The sequence below is a fragment of the Theropithecus gelada genome, chromosome 20 (genome assembly GCF_003255815.1).
Source record: "Theropithecus gelada isolate Dixy chromosome 20, Tgel_1.0, whole genome shotgun sequence".
NCBI classification, from domain to species: Eukaryota; Metazoa; Chordata; class Mammalia; order Primates; family Cercopithecidae; genus Theropithecus; species Theropithecus gelada.
Window position 1 is genome coordinate 60161455 of NC_037688.1, and position 18772 is coordinate 60180226.

At 44.4% G+C, this 18772-nt stretch overlaps 1 protein-coding gene across 2 annotated transcripts in view; it reads right to left on the reverse strand.

The window, feature by feature from the left end:
* The window catches only part of PRKCB (protein kinase C beta), a 382718-nt gene that overhangs the window by 64153 nt on the left and 299793 nt on the right, over positions 1-18772 (reverse strand). For both annotated transcript variants that reach the window (XM_025370488.1, XM_025370487.1), the window contains exon 10: positions 1952-2125. In XM_025370488.1, coding sequence (XP_025226273.1) covers positions 1952-2125 — 174 coding nt within the window. The remainder of the gene's footprint in view (positions 1-1951; positions 2126-18772) is intronic.

Consider the following 18772-nt stretch of genomic DNA (forward strand, 5'->3'; position numbering starts at 1 on the left):
TAGGGGAGTAGGGGAGCCTAGAGGTTTAAATCCCAGCCCTCTCTCTATCACCACTTGAACACCTTTAGGCCTTAAATCCCCATGGTAAGACTAGAGATTTGGACTAGTAAGGTTAGGTGTACTCCTTTCCTGGTCTTTGCCAAGTCTCCATTGCATGATGTAAATTATCATTCACTTAATATTTTTCTTTCTATTGTCTCTCTTCTTCCACTCAAAGCAGTTTATTTTAAAAGCCAACTTTGGCCGGGCATGGTGACTCATGCCTGCAATCCCAGAACTTTGGGAGGCCGAAGCAGGTGAATCACTTGAGTCCAGGAGTTCAAGACCAGTCTGGGCAACATGGTGAAACCCGGTCTCTACTAAAAGTACAAAAATTAGCTGGGAGTGGTGGTGTGTGCCTTTAGTCCTAGCTACTAGGGAGGTTGAGGTGGGAAGATCACTTGAGCATGGGAGATCGAGGCTGCAGTGAGCCATGATCATGCCACTGCACTCTAACTGGGGAGACAGAGCCAGAACCCATCTAGAAAAAAAAAACCAACTTTAGCCACCTTTGGAGCACAATAGTGAACCTATTTATTATCTTGATAACTATTAAATAAAGAGAAAGAATCAAGCATTTATCCTGCCTTTTTCACATGAACTATACCACCAGGGAACCAAGTAATAGGTGAAGGGAGGCCCTTCTTTATAAAGGCATTCTCACTAGTAAATGAAAAATAAACGATAGAATTAGGACATCACCATTTTACAATCCCTAATGAATGAACAGATCTAGGCATCAAGCATCAGTCGCTGCCAACGTCACTGTGAGAGACAACCAGCCATTATACGTCTTCAGATGAAAGAACAGGCCACCATCTATGGTCTTGCCAAAGAGATCCTAGCTGAGTCTGATCTAGCGTCCAGAACCAGCTGCCAATTGCGCGAAATACAGAAGACAGAGGAAACGTGTTGAGGTGCCCCAAGCCTCTCTCGTCAGTGAAACCCAGACCATAAAAATGCGACAGGTCACACAGCCCAGGATATCTTCAGCAGATAATAGAACAGATAAAAGAAAAGAATTAAAGAGAGAGGGAAATCACTAAAGACATCAAATTAGATGCAAAGTGCTATAGTGTCCCATCTCATATGTGGGTTGGACTCTAAAATCAGTCACTCTACTCAGTAAGTTGAGAACTGGATAGAGTCAAAATTAATCTTGAAAAGTCCCCAAAACATCTTAAGTCACCAGGCCATTGGCCCTGAGAAGCCTAAAAGACATCAATTAACTTTGTACCCCTTCGCATTTGGGCTCTGACCTCTCTGTCCTTGGGTATGGAAACCAAGGTCTAATTTGAACAGGGAAAAGGTAAGACGTTACTTAAAGAAGGGACTCTTGCTCTTGCAGATATGGTTGAAATCACAGTCAAGAGCAGAAAGTGGACAAAAGCTGCCTTCTCACCTTGGCAGCTATGGCTCTGAGTTCACTAGCTCCTTCCCAGGACACTGTGTACCTTCCCTGAGAGTCCTCCAGGGCTGTGTTCTCAGGCGACATCCTCCCTCCAACGAGGCCCATGCAAAGGCCTCAGGCAACCTGCAGAGATGTACTTGTGCATTTATCCAAAGGGCTGGAGGGCTGAATGGAACCATCTAGAGCCACAAGCTGTGAACCTTTTCACCCAGCTCCTGTCCCCAAGTCACCCCTTGCTGTCAGAGAAAGGCCCTGCTCTGTTGATTATAAAACCAATTGCTTGAGTTCCTTTATCTGAGTTGAGACAGCACCTGCCTCAGGGGAGAGCATTTCTCAGTAGCAACCTCAGAACTCTCAGCTGACTTCCCTAGGCCTTACATCTTTCTGTGTCTAGAAAGGGAAGGGTGCAGGTATCTCTGTGGTGAGTGCTGCTAAGATAGCTTTGGCCAAAGCCTAGTGAAGCCCTGGAGGTGGAATACCCAGGGCTATGGGACAAGTTACCATGGTCTGGAAGCAGGAGTGGAGCTGGGTCAGGAAGGGCGGCTTCCCGGGTAGGGCCAGCACCCGCTTCTCCACCATAGTGCACTCCACGTCATCATCTTGGATCACGACATCCTTCTTCAGGATCTTCACAGCATAGAGCTCATCTGTGCCTTTTCGTTCTGAAAGCATGACCTGGGAAAGAGAGTAAGCATGTCAGGGCAGTTGGAAGGAGTCTGGGGGCCAGTTATGAGCAGCTGGTGTTCATTTGTAGCCACACTTAGCTTTGTATAAGTGCCCTCTGTTGATTCTGAAACAACAGATAATGTTTTCCATTGACTTCACACTTTTATATTTTCAGACACAGGGTCTTGCTCTGCCACCCAACCTAGACTGCAGTAGTACGATCATGACTCACTGTAGCCTAGATGGTAGTTACATGATCATAGCTCACTGCAGACTTGAACTCCTGGACTCAGCGATCCTCCTGCCTCAGCCTCCCAAGTAGCTAGGGCTACAGGTAAGTGCCACCATGCCCAGCTAATTTTTTTATTTTTTATTTTTTGTAGAGACAAAGTCTTACTATGTTGCCCAGGCTGGTATCCTGGCCTCAAGCAATCCACCTGCCCCAGCTTCCCAAAGTGCTAAGATTACAGGGCTGACTCTGCATCCAGCCCTGACCTCACACTTTGGATAGCTGAATTCAATCAAGAGAGGATGGTTCCAGGGGAGATGATTGCATATTGATCCCTCTGGGGTAAGAGGCAATGTATCAGTGCCTAGCTAGAAGGTAAGTCCCATGAGGGCAAGTATCTTTACTGGTTTGGTTTACTGGTGTAACCCAAGAGCCTGCAATAGCTCCTGGCTCACAGTACATGTTCAATAAACATTTGTTGAACGAGGGAATGAGTGAATGACTGACAAAACTACAATTAGGGCACTTGTTCCTTTATTAATTCAAGTATTTAATGTTCACTAAGAACCTGCTAAGCACTGGGGATACAGCAATAAACAAACAAGCACATTCTCTGACCCTTAACTCCAGAGAGGTAGAAAGATTTTGCAAATTAATTACAGAGATGATTAATTTAATATTTTAACAGCCTCTCCTGTTGTCTTTGGGGCTTCCTTCTATGAGCTGTGCTCTGGTCATATTCAGGGCCAGTTAACCAGTGTCGCTCACAGACACATCAGTATTTTCCGCGTGCCACCCCCTCTCCCACTCCTCCAACCAGGGGGAGCATTCTTTGAACATTCTTTGGTTTTGATTGTGCCAGAGAGAACAATGACCAGCAGGTTCTCTCAAGAAGCCTTATAGGAAGCACAAGGCAGAACCACATTATGAAGAATCCTAACCTGGTTTGGCGGCTTCTAGGAAGGCTTCCTGGAGGAAGAAACAATCAGATTGAAGCATTCACTGTACACACTGTGTCAGATATTTTGCAGGCAATAATATTAATCACCACTACATTTTTGAGCACTTTTCTAAAGACCAAACAATTCCAGGTTTTCACTTATTGTTATTCATTTGTATTGCATAAGATCCTAGGAAGTAGGTGCCACTGTGAATCCCATATTGCAGGAAATCAAGGCTCAGGAGGGTAAGGGAACCAATTAGGGCCAGAGTTCAGGTGATCGAGGAAATTAGATGCTACACCCAACTTAGCTGGAGGACCAGAGGATACAACAGAGACCTGAGGCTAGAAGGGATGACACACAGAACAAGCTTAGCAGCAGGAAGGCAGCTCTGCACACCCCATCCAGCTCTTATCCCGGCACCAAAAGGTCTGGCTAAACTCATGCACAGAAGCTTCCAGATCATGCATCCATGCACTGAAGCTTCTGGGCTGAGCTTGCCAACTCACAGCGTTCCCATCTCCTGTCCTCACCATCTTCTCTCTCACCACAGCCAAACTGGCAAAGGCCACACAGACCCAGGGATTTGGGACACCTTAGGAAAAGGGTCCCTGTCACACACTTCCACAGCCAGAGGACTCTTATTAACCTCTTTCTTCTCCAGCACCACAATAAAAAAGAAGAGTTGCCAGTCTGAGTGGCTCCTGCAGACCCATTTGTTTACATGCATGGCAAGACAGGGCTCCGAGTGCTAGGATGGGCGTCTTCAGTTTATTTCCTGCCTCCTTCTGTTCTCTCTCTGGTACCCAAGGGCTGTATTTTCCTTCCTCAATGCTTACTAACATGGGACTCACTTTCCTAACAAGGGAGTCACTTTCCTAAGATGTAGAGTCAGATGGAGACAGGGACTTCCTGCTCTTGGATTTAAGAGAGAGCTGGGGCCAGGACAAGTGCAGGGAGGAGTCAGGGAGGTGATTTAGCTGGAAGACAAATGAGCAGAGGGATCGGAAGAGTTTTCAGCTGAGAAACTCCAGAGCCCAGTAGGAAGGGCTTGCTGCTGAGCTGTCGTTGACAGTGGACACCCTCTGATGTGGTCTGGCTGTGTCCTCACTCAAATCTCATCTTGAATTGTAGCTCCCATAATTCCCACTTGTTGTGGGAGGGAACTGGTGGGAGATAATTGAATCATGGGAGCGGTTTCCTGCATACTGTTCTAGTGGTAGTGAATAAGTCTCACAAGATCGGAGGATTTTATAAGGGGTTTCCCCTTTCTCTTGGTTCTCATTCTCTCTTGTCTGCTACCATGTAAGACGTGCCTTTAGCCTTCCACCATGACTATGAGGCCTCCCCAGGCACATGGAACTGTGGGTCCATTAAACCTCTTTTTCATAAATTACCCAGACTTGGGTATGTCTTTATCAGCAGCATGAAAACAGACTAATACATCTTTCCTGACCCATCACCACCGGTCAAGGCACCATCCAACAATCCTGAATATCTGCAACTACCTCCCACTCCCCCAACCAAGATGAGGAGGAGCCCTAGACACCTTCTGTGCAGATGCAGTCATGATAGGACATCTTAGCCTTCCTCATGGAAGAGAGACAGGGCAGAATGGCTGGGAATTTCCCCCTTCACCAGGGACAGCAGTGGACAGCCTACATCTGTGTCAATTACCCCCATTTCGTAGATAAACACACTGAGGCTCAGGGAGATTAACTTGCTTCAGCTAATGATTGTTCTGAAAATGCAGCTCTGACTGTGCCACTTGAACGCTGAAAGCCCTTCAGTGGCTCTTGAAAGCCAAACAATTCCATGACCACATCCTGTTCTTTCTTTTCCTTTGAACATTTGACTCCCACTGTCTATGACGTCCTTCCACACTCTTGCACTGCTTTGAAAATCTGAGATTCCACAGGGCTGTTATCTCCTCCTCTAATCTGGAGGTTCCATTTAGACCAAATCCGCCACTCCCTCCTCTGGGCACCAGGGCCGCTTCGAAACTATGTCAGTTACTGTAGCTCAGGCTTTTCCGCACTTCAATCATTCATATCCCTTTTTTCACATTTCTTCCTGCCACCTAAACTGTTATTTGCTTAGCATTTTAAAAATCTAGTCACATTTCAACTTAACTAAATTTGAAAAGGAAACTTATATCACCACTATTAATGGCAAGCCAGTATCACAAGTCATAAATGGAAGATAAGCATAAAAATAAATAAAAGCAAAGCAGTGCCAGTAAATTCTAGCTATATACTGCTGGCTGCTGAAGGTTCTGAGTCAGGCTTTGTGTCTTCTCCTTGTTAAAGGAAAAAATTATATTAGAAAGTTGTTAGAGAGCATATTGCCATCAAATGAGATTTGCTTGTTCAAGTAATTAGAAAGAGTAAAAGAAGGCACAGAAAATAACCTTATCATAATATGGCTTAATTTTATTTAATAGCACAACTACATAGCACCTAAAACAATCTCAAGTAGCAACTGAAATCTTCTTGCAAATCAGCAGTGCTATGTGCTCTGCATCTTAGGAAATACTGTTGTATTTGTACAGATAGTTTTAAAAATCAATAAACAGGGATGTGTGAAGATTTCCAGTGTCTTGCCCTGTCCTCAACAACGTGCCCTATACTGATTAAAGGAAAACAGAACGGACATGCAAAAAGCACGGCAAAAATTTAGAAATAGAAGCAAACTGAATTCTAGAGCAGGAGCCAGCAAACTTTCTCTATAAAGAGCAAAACAGGAAATATTATAGGCTTTGCGGGACGGTCTGGATCAAGTGAATGAGTGTGGCCCTGGTCTAATAAAACTTTATTTACAAAAATAAGCAGTGGCCTAGGCTGCAGGAGTTTGCTGACCCTCGTTTTAGAACAAGTGTTTCAAGAAGGATTAGAGAAAATAAGAGCAACCACGTGATAAAAAATGACTGCAGTTTAATTGGGAAATGAAAATCCTAGCATGCCTTTCACTTCTTCCAACTTTGTTATTAGAAGAACCTTCTGATGGGGCAGTGGACACAGCTGGCCACAGCTGATTGGATCAGAGGTAAGTTCCTCAACCTGAGCCAAGCCAATCGGATTCCCCCTCCTAAGAATTTGAATTAGGGCACTCCAAGGAGTCAGTCCTGGGTCCTTCAACAGAGAATACACAGATCTTCCTAGAGCGGTCCTTTTCTTTTTTGTTTTGTTTTGTTTTGTTTTGTTTTTTGTTTTTGAGACAGATTCTCACTCTGTTGCCCAGGCTGGAGTGCAGTGGCATGATCTTGGCTCACCTCCTCCTGAGTTCAAGCAATTCTCTTGCCTCAGCCTCCCAAGTAGCTGGGATTACAGGCTTCCACCCGGTTAATTTTTGTATTTTTAGTAGAAATGGGGTTTCACCATGTTGCCCAAGCTGTTCTCAAACTCCAGACCATCAGCAATCCACCCATCTAGGTTTCCCAAACTGCTGGGACTACAGGCATGAGCCACCACACCCGGCCTAGCGTGGTCCTTTTCTACCACTGTGCAGGCAAAGAGGAAGAAAATAGATGTTTGAGGCAGAGGGGAAAAAAAACCAAAGAAGAGAACAAGCAGAGGCCTTGCTTTCAGTTTCCAACCTCTCATGAGGCTTAGCCGTTTTCTGTTAGAAACCTTTATATCCCTCTAATAAAGTTATTTTTATTTATATTACTTTGAATGGATTATGTATCTGAGAGATCCCTAAGACAAAATTATTACATAGGTAGCTTAAATTCTTAATAATAATTAGAATACATGAAGCCAAGTAGCATCAGGTCAGTATGTGACCTTAAACAAGGCAAATTCCACTCTTTATAAAGGACTGTGCCTCCTGCCTATGTCAGAATCACCTGAGCATCTTTGCTTACAATATAGATTGCAAGCACTCCCTCTCCTTCAGGAGCTCTGGGCTGTGACCTGGGAGTCTGCATTTTAATAAATATATTTTTCCTATCTTGATTATAATCACCAGATAGTATCAAAATTGATTCACTTAAAAAGGTGGCTGGGAGATGTCAATAGGTAAAGCTGACAGAATCCTTTCATCCTGATTTTCCTAACACTTTCTCAGCAATCATTAATAGGATGAGAGAAAACTTTCCTTTTCTTCCTACTATTCTAATCAAGCTTTCGTTTTCGATATAAATCTCTCTGTCCTCTCTTGGAGTTACATTCTGAGAGCCGTCCCCATAGCACGAAGGAAGTGATACTTTATACAGGTTTTAAAACACTTCTACAAATATTTGATACTCCTCCAATCAGAGCCAGAGTCTCTGCCTTCTCCCTTGAACCCGGGGAGGCACTGTGGCTGCCTTAATGAACAGAATGTGGTCAAGAGACCCTCCATGACTTCCGAGGCTGTAGCTTCTGTCCGTTTCTTTCCTTTCGACTCCAAGACCACCATGCTAGACCAGGGCACAAGACCCCATGAAGAAACCCTGGTACTACATGATAAGCTTCAGGACCAGGTGCTCCAGCCATTGCATGAAAAATCTCAAGCCACAACCAATCAGTGGTCATTCCCAATCTCCTGACCCACAGAAACCGTGACAGATAATATAGGGTGGCTGATGTTTTAAGCCTGTATGTTTGGGGATGATTTGCTATATAGCAATAGATAACTAGAACAGATTTATCAAATTCCCTCTTTCTCTACAAAGGGCCAAACAGGAAATATTATAGGCTTTGCAGGGCGGTCTGGATCAAGTGAATGAGTGTGACTGTGGTCTAATAAAACTTTATTTACAAAAATAAGCAGTAGCCTGGGCTCTAGTAGTCTGCTGACCCTTGTTTTAGAATAAGTGTTTCAAGAAGGATCAGGGAAAAGAAGAGTAACCACATGATCAAAAATGGCTGCAGTTTAATTTGCAACCCAACTTGGTCAGCTGTGGTCCCTGTCGCCTTGGGTTTGGTTATGCATGCTCTTCAATCAATAATAACAATATTGTTTAAAGCTTCAATTGAGAGGGGCGACAGAGATGGAATTCATTGTGCCTTCCAAATGCATCAACTTTCCTAGTCTTATCCAGCACCTAGAAGGCTAGATAATTCATTCAGTCAACATTAATTAAGGGTCTAGGATGTGTCAGACACTGAGATAGGCACTGGGAATTTAGAACGACAAGGTTCCTGCCCTCATGAAGCTTACACTCCTGTACAAATAACCACCTAACATCGATCATAATGAGACCCCTGAAACAGAAGTACACATTGTTCTTGCAGTGTTTAAATGGAAGACTTAACCTCACTGAGTGGGTCTGCAAGAGATGCTCTTGGGGAAGTGATGATATCAACAGGACTGGCAAGGCGGGCATACAGGAGGCATATTTCAGCCAAAGGGAAAAGAACAGTGCTCCTTTAGAATTAAACGATCTGGATCTACAAACCTTGGCCTATGATTCCTAAAGGATATGAGCACTTGGGCTTCAGAAACCAAATTGCAGATGCTGACTCGCATCTCTCTGAGATGTAGCAGATAATTGTCTCTAATAGAATCAGAGAGATCCAGCCACCAAGTAGGGTGGCTGAACAAAGAATTTGTGATACTCAAAGGCCAAGTGTTTGTGCCAAAGAAAAAAAGGGCAATGTTGGGACTAGTTTGGACTTTATAACAATAACCATGTCCATGCCCACTGATTACTTCCAATATGCATTATCTTATTAATTACCACAGTAAATATGTAGGGTGGAAACTGCTGTTATCCTCATTTTACAGATGAAGAAGGGAGGGCTTAGCAAAGCTAGGTGACTTGTCCGTATTCCACTAGGAAGTGACGCCTAGTTACCTGTCCCCTAAATCCATGCCCTTAAACACACCCCATCATCAAGCCCTAAGTGCCAAGTGTTCAGTGGTGAGCAAATTATTGCTAGAATATTTTAAGTTCAGTTTTAGATCCTGGTCCTATTCCTCTTTTCCTATCCACCTTGCACATGGCCACAGATAGAACAGTCATTTCCTTTTTCTGTTTCTTATACAACCACTAACATTTGCTTGGCGAGATGAGCTTGGTGTGCATTCATGCTGCAGTCACGATTCCAGTTCTTCCATCGGGTCTACAAGCTCTATTGGGAATTTTGTTCTAGGCATGATGCTAGGCACTGGTGATGTGCCCAGTAAACAGGACAAACATGGCCCTGCTTCCATCAAGTGGCTTGGGCAGATCTTTCTGCCTCCACATATGCTGTGAAGTTTTGCCATGGGAGAGGAAAAGAGCAGAAAAGTAGCCATTGCCCTGGCCCTGGTGATGCCCACGTTCTAAAATGTTCCTTTAAGTGGAAGTGATCTCTTATTAATTGTCTCAAGTAGTTTCTGGAGCTTCCAGAAACTTTAATACCAACATAGAGGGCGTGGGCTGTTGGTTCAGCTGTCCCTGTCTCTCCAGGGTGAGGATTCCAAACAGACTGCAAGGATGTGTTGAAGTGACGTTCTTATCAAATTCCAAGCCACATCTGTTCCCCAAGAATCTTCTGGGAGAGATGTGATAAATAGCAGAACTCTGATGACAGCAAATAAAACAGAGGAAAGTAGCCCAGGGATTCCTGGCTGGAAAGTTTGTGGTGATGAACTTTACCGGCAAATCCCAATGGCAAAGCGTGCCTGGAATCTCGGCCCCTGACTGTGGCCCAGAGTTGCATAATGGTTAGGGCATGGATTTTTTGAGTTAGAAAGCCTGGTATGTGTCCAAGTTTTGCCACATACTAGCTGTAAGACCTTGAAAAATTCACTTTTTTCTGAACCTCAATCTCCTCATCTTATAAAACGGAGATGGCAACAATACTTTGCTTTTGGTGCTGCTGAGGGAGTTTTACGGGATAAAGTATCTAAGTCCACACCTTAACTTAGCACTGTGCATGGCAAATTATAAATACTTAATACCTGGTGGTTCTACTAGTTTCCTAGGGTGACCACAAGGAAGAGCCAAAACCTGAGTGACTTCACACAACAGGAATTTATTATTTCAGAGTTCCGGAGGCTGGAAGTCCCATATCAAGGTGTTGGCAGGGTTGGTTCCTTCTGAAGACTCTGAGGGAGGATCTGTTCCATCCACACCTCCCTCCTAGGTCCTGCTGGCTGCCAGCTACCCTTGGCACTCCCTGGCTTGTAAGCGCATCACTCCAATCTCTGCCTCTGTCTTCCCATGGCATTATTCCCTGTGTGTTCTGTCTGTATCCAAATGTCCCTCTTCTTATGAGGACAACAGCCATTGGATTCAGGTCCACCCTAATCCAGAGTAACCTCATCTTAACTTGCTTACATCTGCAAAGACCCTGTGTCCAAATGAGGCCACCTTCATTAGAAATTGAACATACATTGTTTATGAGGACACAATTCTACCCATTACAGTGGTGATCGTCAACATCATCTTTTCAGCAAACAACAAAGGGGGATGATGGTGAGCTTTGTACAAAGCACCAACCTCCGGTTTTCAACTGGCCCGGGAGCTTGGTCCTGAGGGAGCTGTGCAAATGGCCACACCAGTGTGCAAGGGCAGAGACAGCCAGGGACCCAAGATCTTGCTTCTCAACTGCTCAACTTCAACATACACTTGCCAGAAGACCAAAGGCAAATCCAATCACCCTCGGTTCCTCTCTCTTATATTTCTTATCCAGTACAATCACAAGATCTGTCAGCTTTACATTGAAAATGTACACTAAGTTCAACCTCTTTGCTGATCTGAGCCACCTTGATCCTTAGCCTGGTTTCCGGCAATGGTCTCCTGCCATGTTTTCTGCTTCCCCTCTTCCAGCTCTCATAAACATTCTATTCTCCTTTTCTCTCTTTTTTGGTAGACATTAGGTATCACTCTGGTGCTACAGCTGGTCTGGAACTCCTGGCCTCAGGAGATTCTCCCACCTCGGCCTCCCGAAGTGCTGGATTACAGGCGTGAGCCACCGCACCTGGTCCATTCTATTCTCTACACACCTGAACGATGCTTTAGAAACTCAAGTCTGTTCATGTCACTCCACCTTCCCAAGGCTTTCCTCTGTCCTCCTACTGCACTTGGGACTCAATCTCACCTCTCAGGATCCCTGCCTTCTGCTTTTCCTGCCTGCACAACTCTTCCCCTAGGGGCAATCAACAGTTTGCTCCCTCACCTTGTTCAGGGTCACACTCCAATGTGACCCTGTCACCAACACCCTCCCTACCACGTTCTCTAAACTTGTAGCCCCCACTGTCACTTTCCATCCCCTTGCCCTCCTTTGCTTTTCTTGACAGCACTTACCACACGGGCGTTATATTAATATCTGTTTATTTTTCTCCCTCACAAGAGTGGAAGCTCCATAAGGGCAGGCATTTTATTTGAGCTGCCCACTGTCATGTCCCCAACATCTATCACACAGTCGACACTCAATACATATCTGCTGAATCAATGAATGGAAGGATTTCATGAGTAGAAGTTGCTTTAAAAATCTCCTCGATCAAGGTCACTAAAGATCTTCAGTTCCTTGGGTGTCAGCATTGTTTAATTTACATACGGCTCCATCCAACTCGTATTTCACAAAGAATCTGAGGGATCATTCAAGATTACGTGAAACAAACAGGTGAGTCTTCTGTAAATTATACCTCAACACAGGTAGTTAAAAATGAATGTAGTGGCCGGGCCTGGGGGCTCATGCCTGTAAGTCCGGCACTTTGGGAGGCTGAGGCAGGCAGATCACTTGAGATCAGGATTTCGAGACCAGCCTGGCCAACATGGTAAAACCCTGCCTCTACTAAAAATACAAAAAAATCAGCTGGGCGTGATAGCACATGCCTGTAATCCCAGTTACTTGGGAGGCTGAGGCGGGAGAATCACTTGAACCTGGGAGGTGGAGGTTGCAGTGAGCCAAGAGATCATCATGCCACTGCACTCCAGCCTGGGCAACAGAGTGAGACTCAGTCTCAGAAGGAAAAAGAGAAGAAAAGAATGTAGTAAATACATGTGTATGCATATATACCTTATAGATACATACTCTCTCTTTCCCTCCTTTGCCATCTCCGTCTCTCCTTCGTTCTCTCTCTTTTCTTTCTTTCCTCTCCCTCTTTTCTTCTCTGTCTCTCTCTTTCTCTCTCCCTCTTTCTCTCTCTCTCTCTCTCCTACTTTCTCTTTCTGCTTCCTGGAAACCAAAGCAATCAGAAATACATGAAACATAACAAAATTCATATTTTCTATAACAAAAATCATTTTTTGAGGAGAAAAATAAGCTTCTAGAACTAGGTCTAAACGAAATGTTTTGCATGGATATTTGAACACACTGTGCTGTGGATGGTGTTCTTAATAACATCCCTACAACAGAATCAGAAAAGGAGGAGGAGGAGGAGGCAAGGGAGAAGAGACCAAAACATCTAGCACTGTCAGAGTCTGCAAGCTTGACTAACAAACAGTGATTGGGAAAAGATTCTAACTTGATGAATTCAGATGGTGCATCTAAAATAGAGAAAGAGACTTTTAAGGCTCTTAGGTCCCCACACACTAAATTGGGAGAAGAGCATCAGTAAGGTGTGTTGAGCTGAGGTCAACCTGGGGAGAGATAGACAAGCAAGTTGCAGCTCATGCGTATATACCGTAGGCCTCCAGGGGACCACGCGACCCCTAGCTCCCTCTCCCATCCCCCACTAGGGAGCAGGCTTGTGGATGACGCTGGGTACAGGATCAGGGTACTCATCTGTTGCAAGGAGTATACCCTCCCTCTATCTTAAGAACCTATCTCGGCCGGGCACGGTGTCTCATGCCTGTAAGTCCCAGCACCTTGGAGGCCACAGCAGGTGGATCATCTGAGGTTAGGAGTTCAAGAACAGCCTGGCCAACGTGGTGAAACCCTGTCTGTACTAAAAATACAAAAATTAGCCAGGCATGGTGGTGCACATCTGTAATCCCAGCTACTCGGGAGGCCGAGGCAGGAGACTCGCTTGAACCCAGGAGGTGGAGGTTGCAGTGAGCCGAGATCGTGCCACTGCACTCCAGACTGGGTGACAGAGCAAGACTCCATCTCAAAATAAATAAATAAAATAAAATAATAAAATAAGAGAAAGAGGACTTTAGGGCTCACAAGGTCCCCAAACACTAAATTGGCAGAAGAGCATCAGATAAGCTGAGGTCAACTTGGGGAGGGATAGACAAGCAAGTTACAGCTCATGTGTATATACTGTAGGCCTCCGGGGGACCACACAACCCCTAGCTCTGTCTCCCATGCCCAGCACTAGGGCACAGGTTTGTGGATGAGGCTGGGTACAGGATCAGGGTGCTGATCTGTTGCAAGGAATGTACCCTCCCTCTGTCTTAAGATCCCATCTTGTTGAAGATCCCCTTGCTCTCTGGGGCTATCCCCTCCATGGGTTCTTCCCAGTCCCCCTGAAGACCTGCAGAGGGTAGGTCAGAGGAGCTCAACTCCAAGTTTTAAGGCAAATATGATCTCCTCCCTTCCCCCCAGCCCTTCCGTGGATGTGCCTTGCCTGCTGCGCTGAGCTGCTGTTTCTCCCTGCTGCACATTAGAATTCCCTGTGGAGGTTTTAGAAGCCGATGCTTGGGCCACAGTCCAGACCAATTAAATCGGAATCTTCTAAATATTGGGAGGCTGCCTGTGGCAGGCCTGGCCCTCACTGGGGGAGGACAGAGAGGAAAGCTGGCTAGAGGCCATGAGGGTGGTCAGGGATTGGAAAACTGAGCAAACTCCATCCACCTGCTCTTCCCAGGGCACTCACCCACTCAGAAGCAGAATTTCGAGAGAAAACTGGTGCAGCTTGGTACACCCAAGCTAATCAAATGGAGGTTAGCTTCCACATCCACATCATTACCACATGGCAGGTATCCTGACCATCTCTGTCATGTAAGAAAGAGATTACGGCATGGACAGAGTCTGATGATTCGGAAGCTTATATCTAATTAGAATTATAGTCATAGAAGATACAAGCTCAGACTTTGGAATCATGAGCTCAAATCCCGACTCTATCACATGCTTTGCTGTGTGTTCTTGGCTGAGTTACTCAACCTCTCTGAGTCTCAGTTCCCCAATCCATAAAAGGGGAATAATGATAGTTTCTCCCTCAAAAGGAAGCCATAATTATTAACTTGAAGGCACGATAATGGAGGATAAGAAGGATGTTCTAACTCCTTCTGTGGGTGTGTATAGAGAATTCTTTCCCACATTCTCCATAAGCAAGAAACAGAAAGGCAGAAAGTGAATTGGAGCAATCGATGAATATCACTATGAAATCTATGTCCTGGGAGATCCTTACACAAAGCCCAGAGTGAAAGGCAAGGTCATACTGTCTGTGCTTAGAGGTGGTACTGGGCACGTGACCTCCAGGATCCTCCCTGGGTAATCCACATACCCTGTGGCAGATAGGATTTCTCTACAAAACCAGCAAACCGTCTGTCAACTTCTAAAATCTCAAGGGAGAAGGAACTATGTACCCTGGTTTCCAGGTCCTTCCAAACTCATCTTTTCTAGCATGCGGATTTGCCAAAGTCCTCCTTCCGCTTGGACCAGGGATTAAGCACTGAAGGGCTTAAGCTACCTCACCTTTGATAACCAGAGGCCTGGAATGGAGAGGAAAGCCATTCCAAACAGGAGGTCTTGGCCAGGCAAAGTGGCTCACACCTGTAATCCCAACACTTTGGGAGGCTGAGGCAGGTGGATCACTTGAGGCTAGAAGTTCGAGACCAGCCTGGCCAACATGGTGAAACCCTGTCTCTACTAAAAAATACAAAAATTAGCCAGGCATGGTGGCGCACACTTGTAGTCCCAGCTACTTGGGAGGCTGAGGCAGGAGAATCGCTTGAACCCGGGAGGTGGAGGTTGCAGTGACCCGAGATTCCATCTCTGCACTCCAGCCTGGGCAACAGAGGGAGACTGTGTCTCAAAAAACAAAAAACAAAAACAAACAAACAAACAACAACAACAAAAAGGAGGTCTCACAACAGGTTGGATATTGGGGTAAAATATAGACAAGAGTCCATTAACAAGAGTTCATAGGGCCATGAAGATGATTCCATGACATAAGGCATGTTAACAGCTTAACATATAGCAAAGAATGAAACCGCCTTTGCAAAAATTGTAACAGTAAATGATGACAGTGGAAGAGATCCGATCTAACCAACCGTCATCTTGCTTTTGACCCCCAAACTGCCCTTAGTCATTTCTGGACTTGGGCCAAGCTAACTTTGGGAGAAATTTAGTGTATAGTTTACATGATAACAGCCCTTCCCCCAAACTAAACTGCCTTTGTAAAACTAATGAAAGACTGCCAAGGGAGGAGGATGAAAGGAGCCTGAATTCTGCTAAGGTATAGACATAAAGGATTACCAGCCATTATTCCAGAGGTAACAAGACTTGCAAGTTTCCCAATTACTCCCGCAGATAACATCACTGTTGTAGAATCACAGATTAGCCTTTTGAGATGTCTTTCACTCTTTTGCCTTTCTGACTACTGGACAACCCCAATGTGAACTCACAAACCAGTCCTGCGACCCCACCCAGAAGAGGATTCAGAGAATAAGGACATTTTCCATACCCCTATGATTGCATCCCCAACAAATCAGCAGTACCCATTCCCTAGTCACCCCCTCTCCCTGCCAAACTATCTTTGAAAAATTCTAGCCTCCAAATATTCATGGAGGCTGATTTGAGTCTACGTGTGTAAAGCTCTTTCCCTATTGTTCCCCTCTTGAGAAATCAGCTCTATCTGGGGAGAGGGCAAGAAGATCCCACTGCGTACTTACAAGAACTCAGCACACTGCATTCACCATGGTTGTTGGTGAATTCTTCACTTTTGAGGCTTTCCCAAACTTCCAACTTTGACCAGAAATGAAGATGCCCTATCACATTTAGTCTATCTTGAAGGCCCTAATTCTGATTTTCCAAAGTGTATTCTTAGGCGTCAGACTTTGGATGAAATATTCCAAACATATATGTCCACACAAACATATGTTTAAATGTTACATTTGACAGTGGCCACATCAGTCTGATGTGAAGTCATGTGGTTTGAAGGAATCAAATGCACTTGCCTCTAGCAGTAAAGAGGAAGCCAGCAGTCTAAAAATGATTTCAGACTTCTAACAGTCTGTTTAGGAGAAGGCAACTGGGTAGACTCTGCCAAGTGAAGACGTACCTCAGAAAAACTGGAAAGTGATATAATGGAGAGAAGATGCTTGGGAATTAATAGCGTGCATGTAGGTAGGACTGAAGCACTTTTTGAATACAGTCTTCACATTGGCCAGATGAAAAGAAGAGCAGGGATATCCAGCGTATAGAACAACTTAGATGATACAACTTGACTATTTCTTGATTTATTACGTAAGGTTTTCTGTATTTAAAAATCTCTTTATAGATGATAAAAGCATGGATCTGTGTGATAGATAAGCTAATTTCTCATTTCAGAGGTCAGATTGGCAGGTTGCATTAAAATTTAAACCTTTTAAAATGTGGCCATGTCACACCTGAAATTTAATCAAGTAGAATTTTTGCCCACTAGCTGAGAAAGCCGTGGAAGTGTGAAACGAAATTTAGAATGAAGGTGCATTTAGCCCAGTCATCTCTGGCTTCTGTGGACTTGCTATTGTTAAGCAAATGTCACTACACCCCTAGAAGGGATGACTCACAGTGACTGCTGGAAAGGGGAGGAGTGGAACAAGGAGATTGAAACCTGAAATACCTGGCCCCTGTGTTTAAATGAGGATGTGTGGTTGGGTCTAATAAGAAATGTCTAATTGGGTTGTAATAAGAAATGCTAGAGAACTACCATTTCCACACTCTGGGCTGTCTCAAGTCTAATTGTTGATACCAGTATAATTGATTTTTACCAGTAGAATTGATATTGATCAATTCCAGTAACTGAAGGGTTCTTTTAAGCTAAAATAAATGTTTGTGAACTTGGAGCACCTTATCCTAAGCAAAATAAGCCAGATACCAAAAGACAAATACTGGGGCCAGGCACGGTGGCTCACGCCTGTAATCCCAGCACTTTGGGAGGCCGAGGAGGGTGGATTACCTCAGGTCGGGGGTTCGAGACCAGCCTGGTCAACATGGTGAAACTCCGTCTCTACTAAAAATATAAAATTTGGCAGGGCACAGTGGTGCATGCCTGTAATCCCAGCTACTCAGGAGGCTGAGGCAGGAGAATCGCTTGAGCCTAGGAGGCGGAGGTTGCAGTGAGCCGAGATTGCACCATTGCACTCTAGCCTGGGAGACAGAGCGAGACTGTGTCTCAAAAAAAAAAAAAAAAAAAAAGACAAATACTATATGATCTCACATATGTGGGATCTAAAATAGTCATACTTAAAGAAACAGAGCAGAACGGTGGTTGCTAGGGGCTGGGAGGAGAGAAAATGGGGAGATGTTGATTAAAGAGTATAAACTTTCAGTTACAAGATAAATAAGTACTAGCAATTTAAAAGGTATGGCATGGTAATTCAGTTAATAATACTGTGTTATATACTTGAAATATGCTAAGGGAGGAGATCATAAGTGTTCTCACCACTCACACTCACAAAAGAACAGAAATGCCAAAAAAATACATAAATAAAATAAACATTGGTGACATGTATGGCTTAGTCCATTTTCTTTGAATCATATATTACATTTGACAAAGCTGGATAGTTAAAATAAAAGCAGATTTAATTTGACTCTTTTTTAAATGTTTGCTGGGAAAATAAACTAATAATTGATGGCTTCTACTGAAAGACAATGAAAAGAAACCCTTAAAGGCCTGTCATTCGTGGTAACAATTAGGTGGCCGGAAGAAAGCTTGTTTATAATCTGATCTGCCTTGTAAGCACAGCCCCCCTTTGTTGTTGGAGTTACAGACCACTGCTAATAGAGAAGGGGTTCCAGCACAGCAGGAGTGGGGGGGACTGGGTGCAAGGGGACTGTGGAGTTGAGTGGCAACACATTCAGCAGCCAGGCTCCCTGATTTGAACCTGCCTCCACCGCTTCGGGACTGCAAGCTGCTCACCTCTCTGAGCCTCTATTCCCTCATCTGCAAAATAGAGACTCTGTCTCTTTATCTACAAATTTAAAACTGGAGGTAACAACAGCACCCACCTCACAAGACCCATTGTGAAGATTAAATGAGCAATGCATATAAAACACTCAGATGAGTTCCCAGTGCTCCAAAAACATTATCAATCTCTGCAGTGGTGTTCAATGAGGTCAGTATATAAGGTGAAACTGTGGGGTGGGGTGAGGGTTTGAAACAACTACGGCATGAATAATCATAGGTATACCATCCACATTTGTACATCCAAAATATTTATCATGGGTGTCAGATGATTACAATTTACAAATTTCTGCCATTATGTTTGTTGTATTATAGAAAAGATTATGGGTTATGCTGTTAGTAACCAGGGATTCATTTTACCAGGACTGTAAATTTCTGAAATAACACATAGAGATAAAGTTGAGATGGATACGCAGAGGATGGCAGGTACCATGATAGCGTGATAATTGGACCAGCAGCCATGAATGATCACCTGAGACAGAGTTTCCATGTTAATGGGCTCTATCTGGT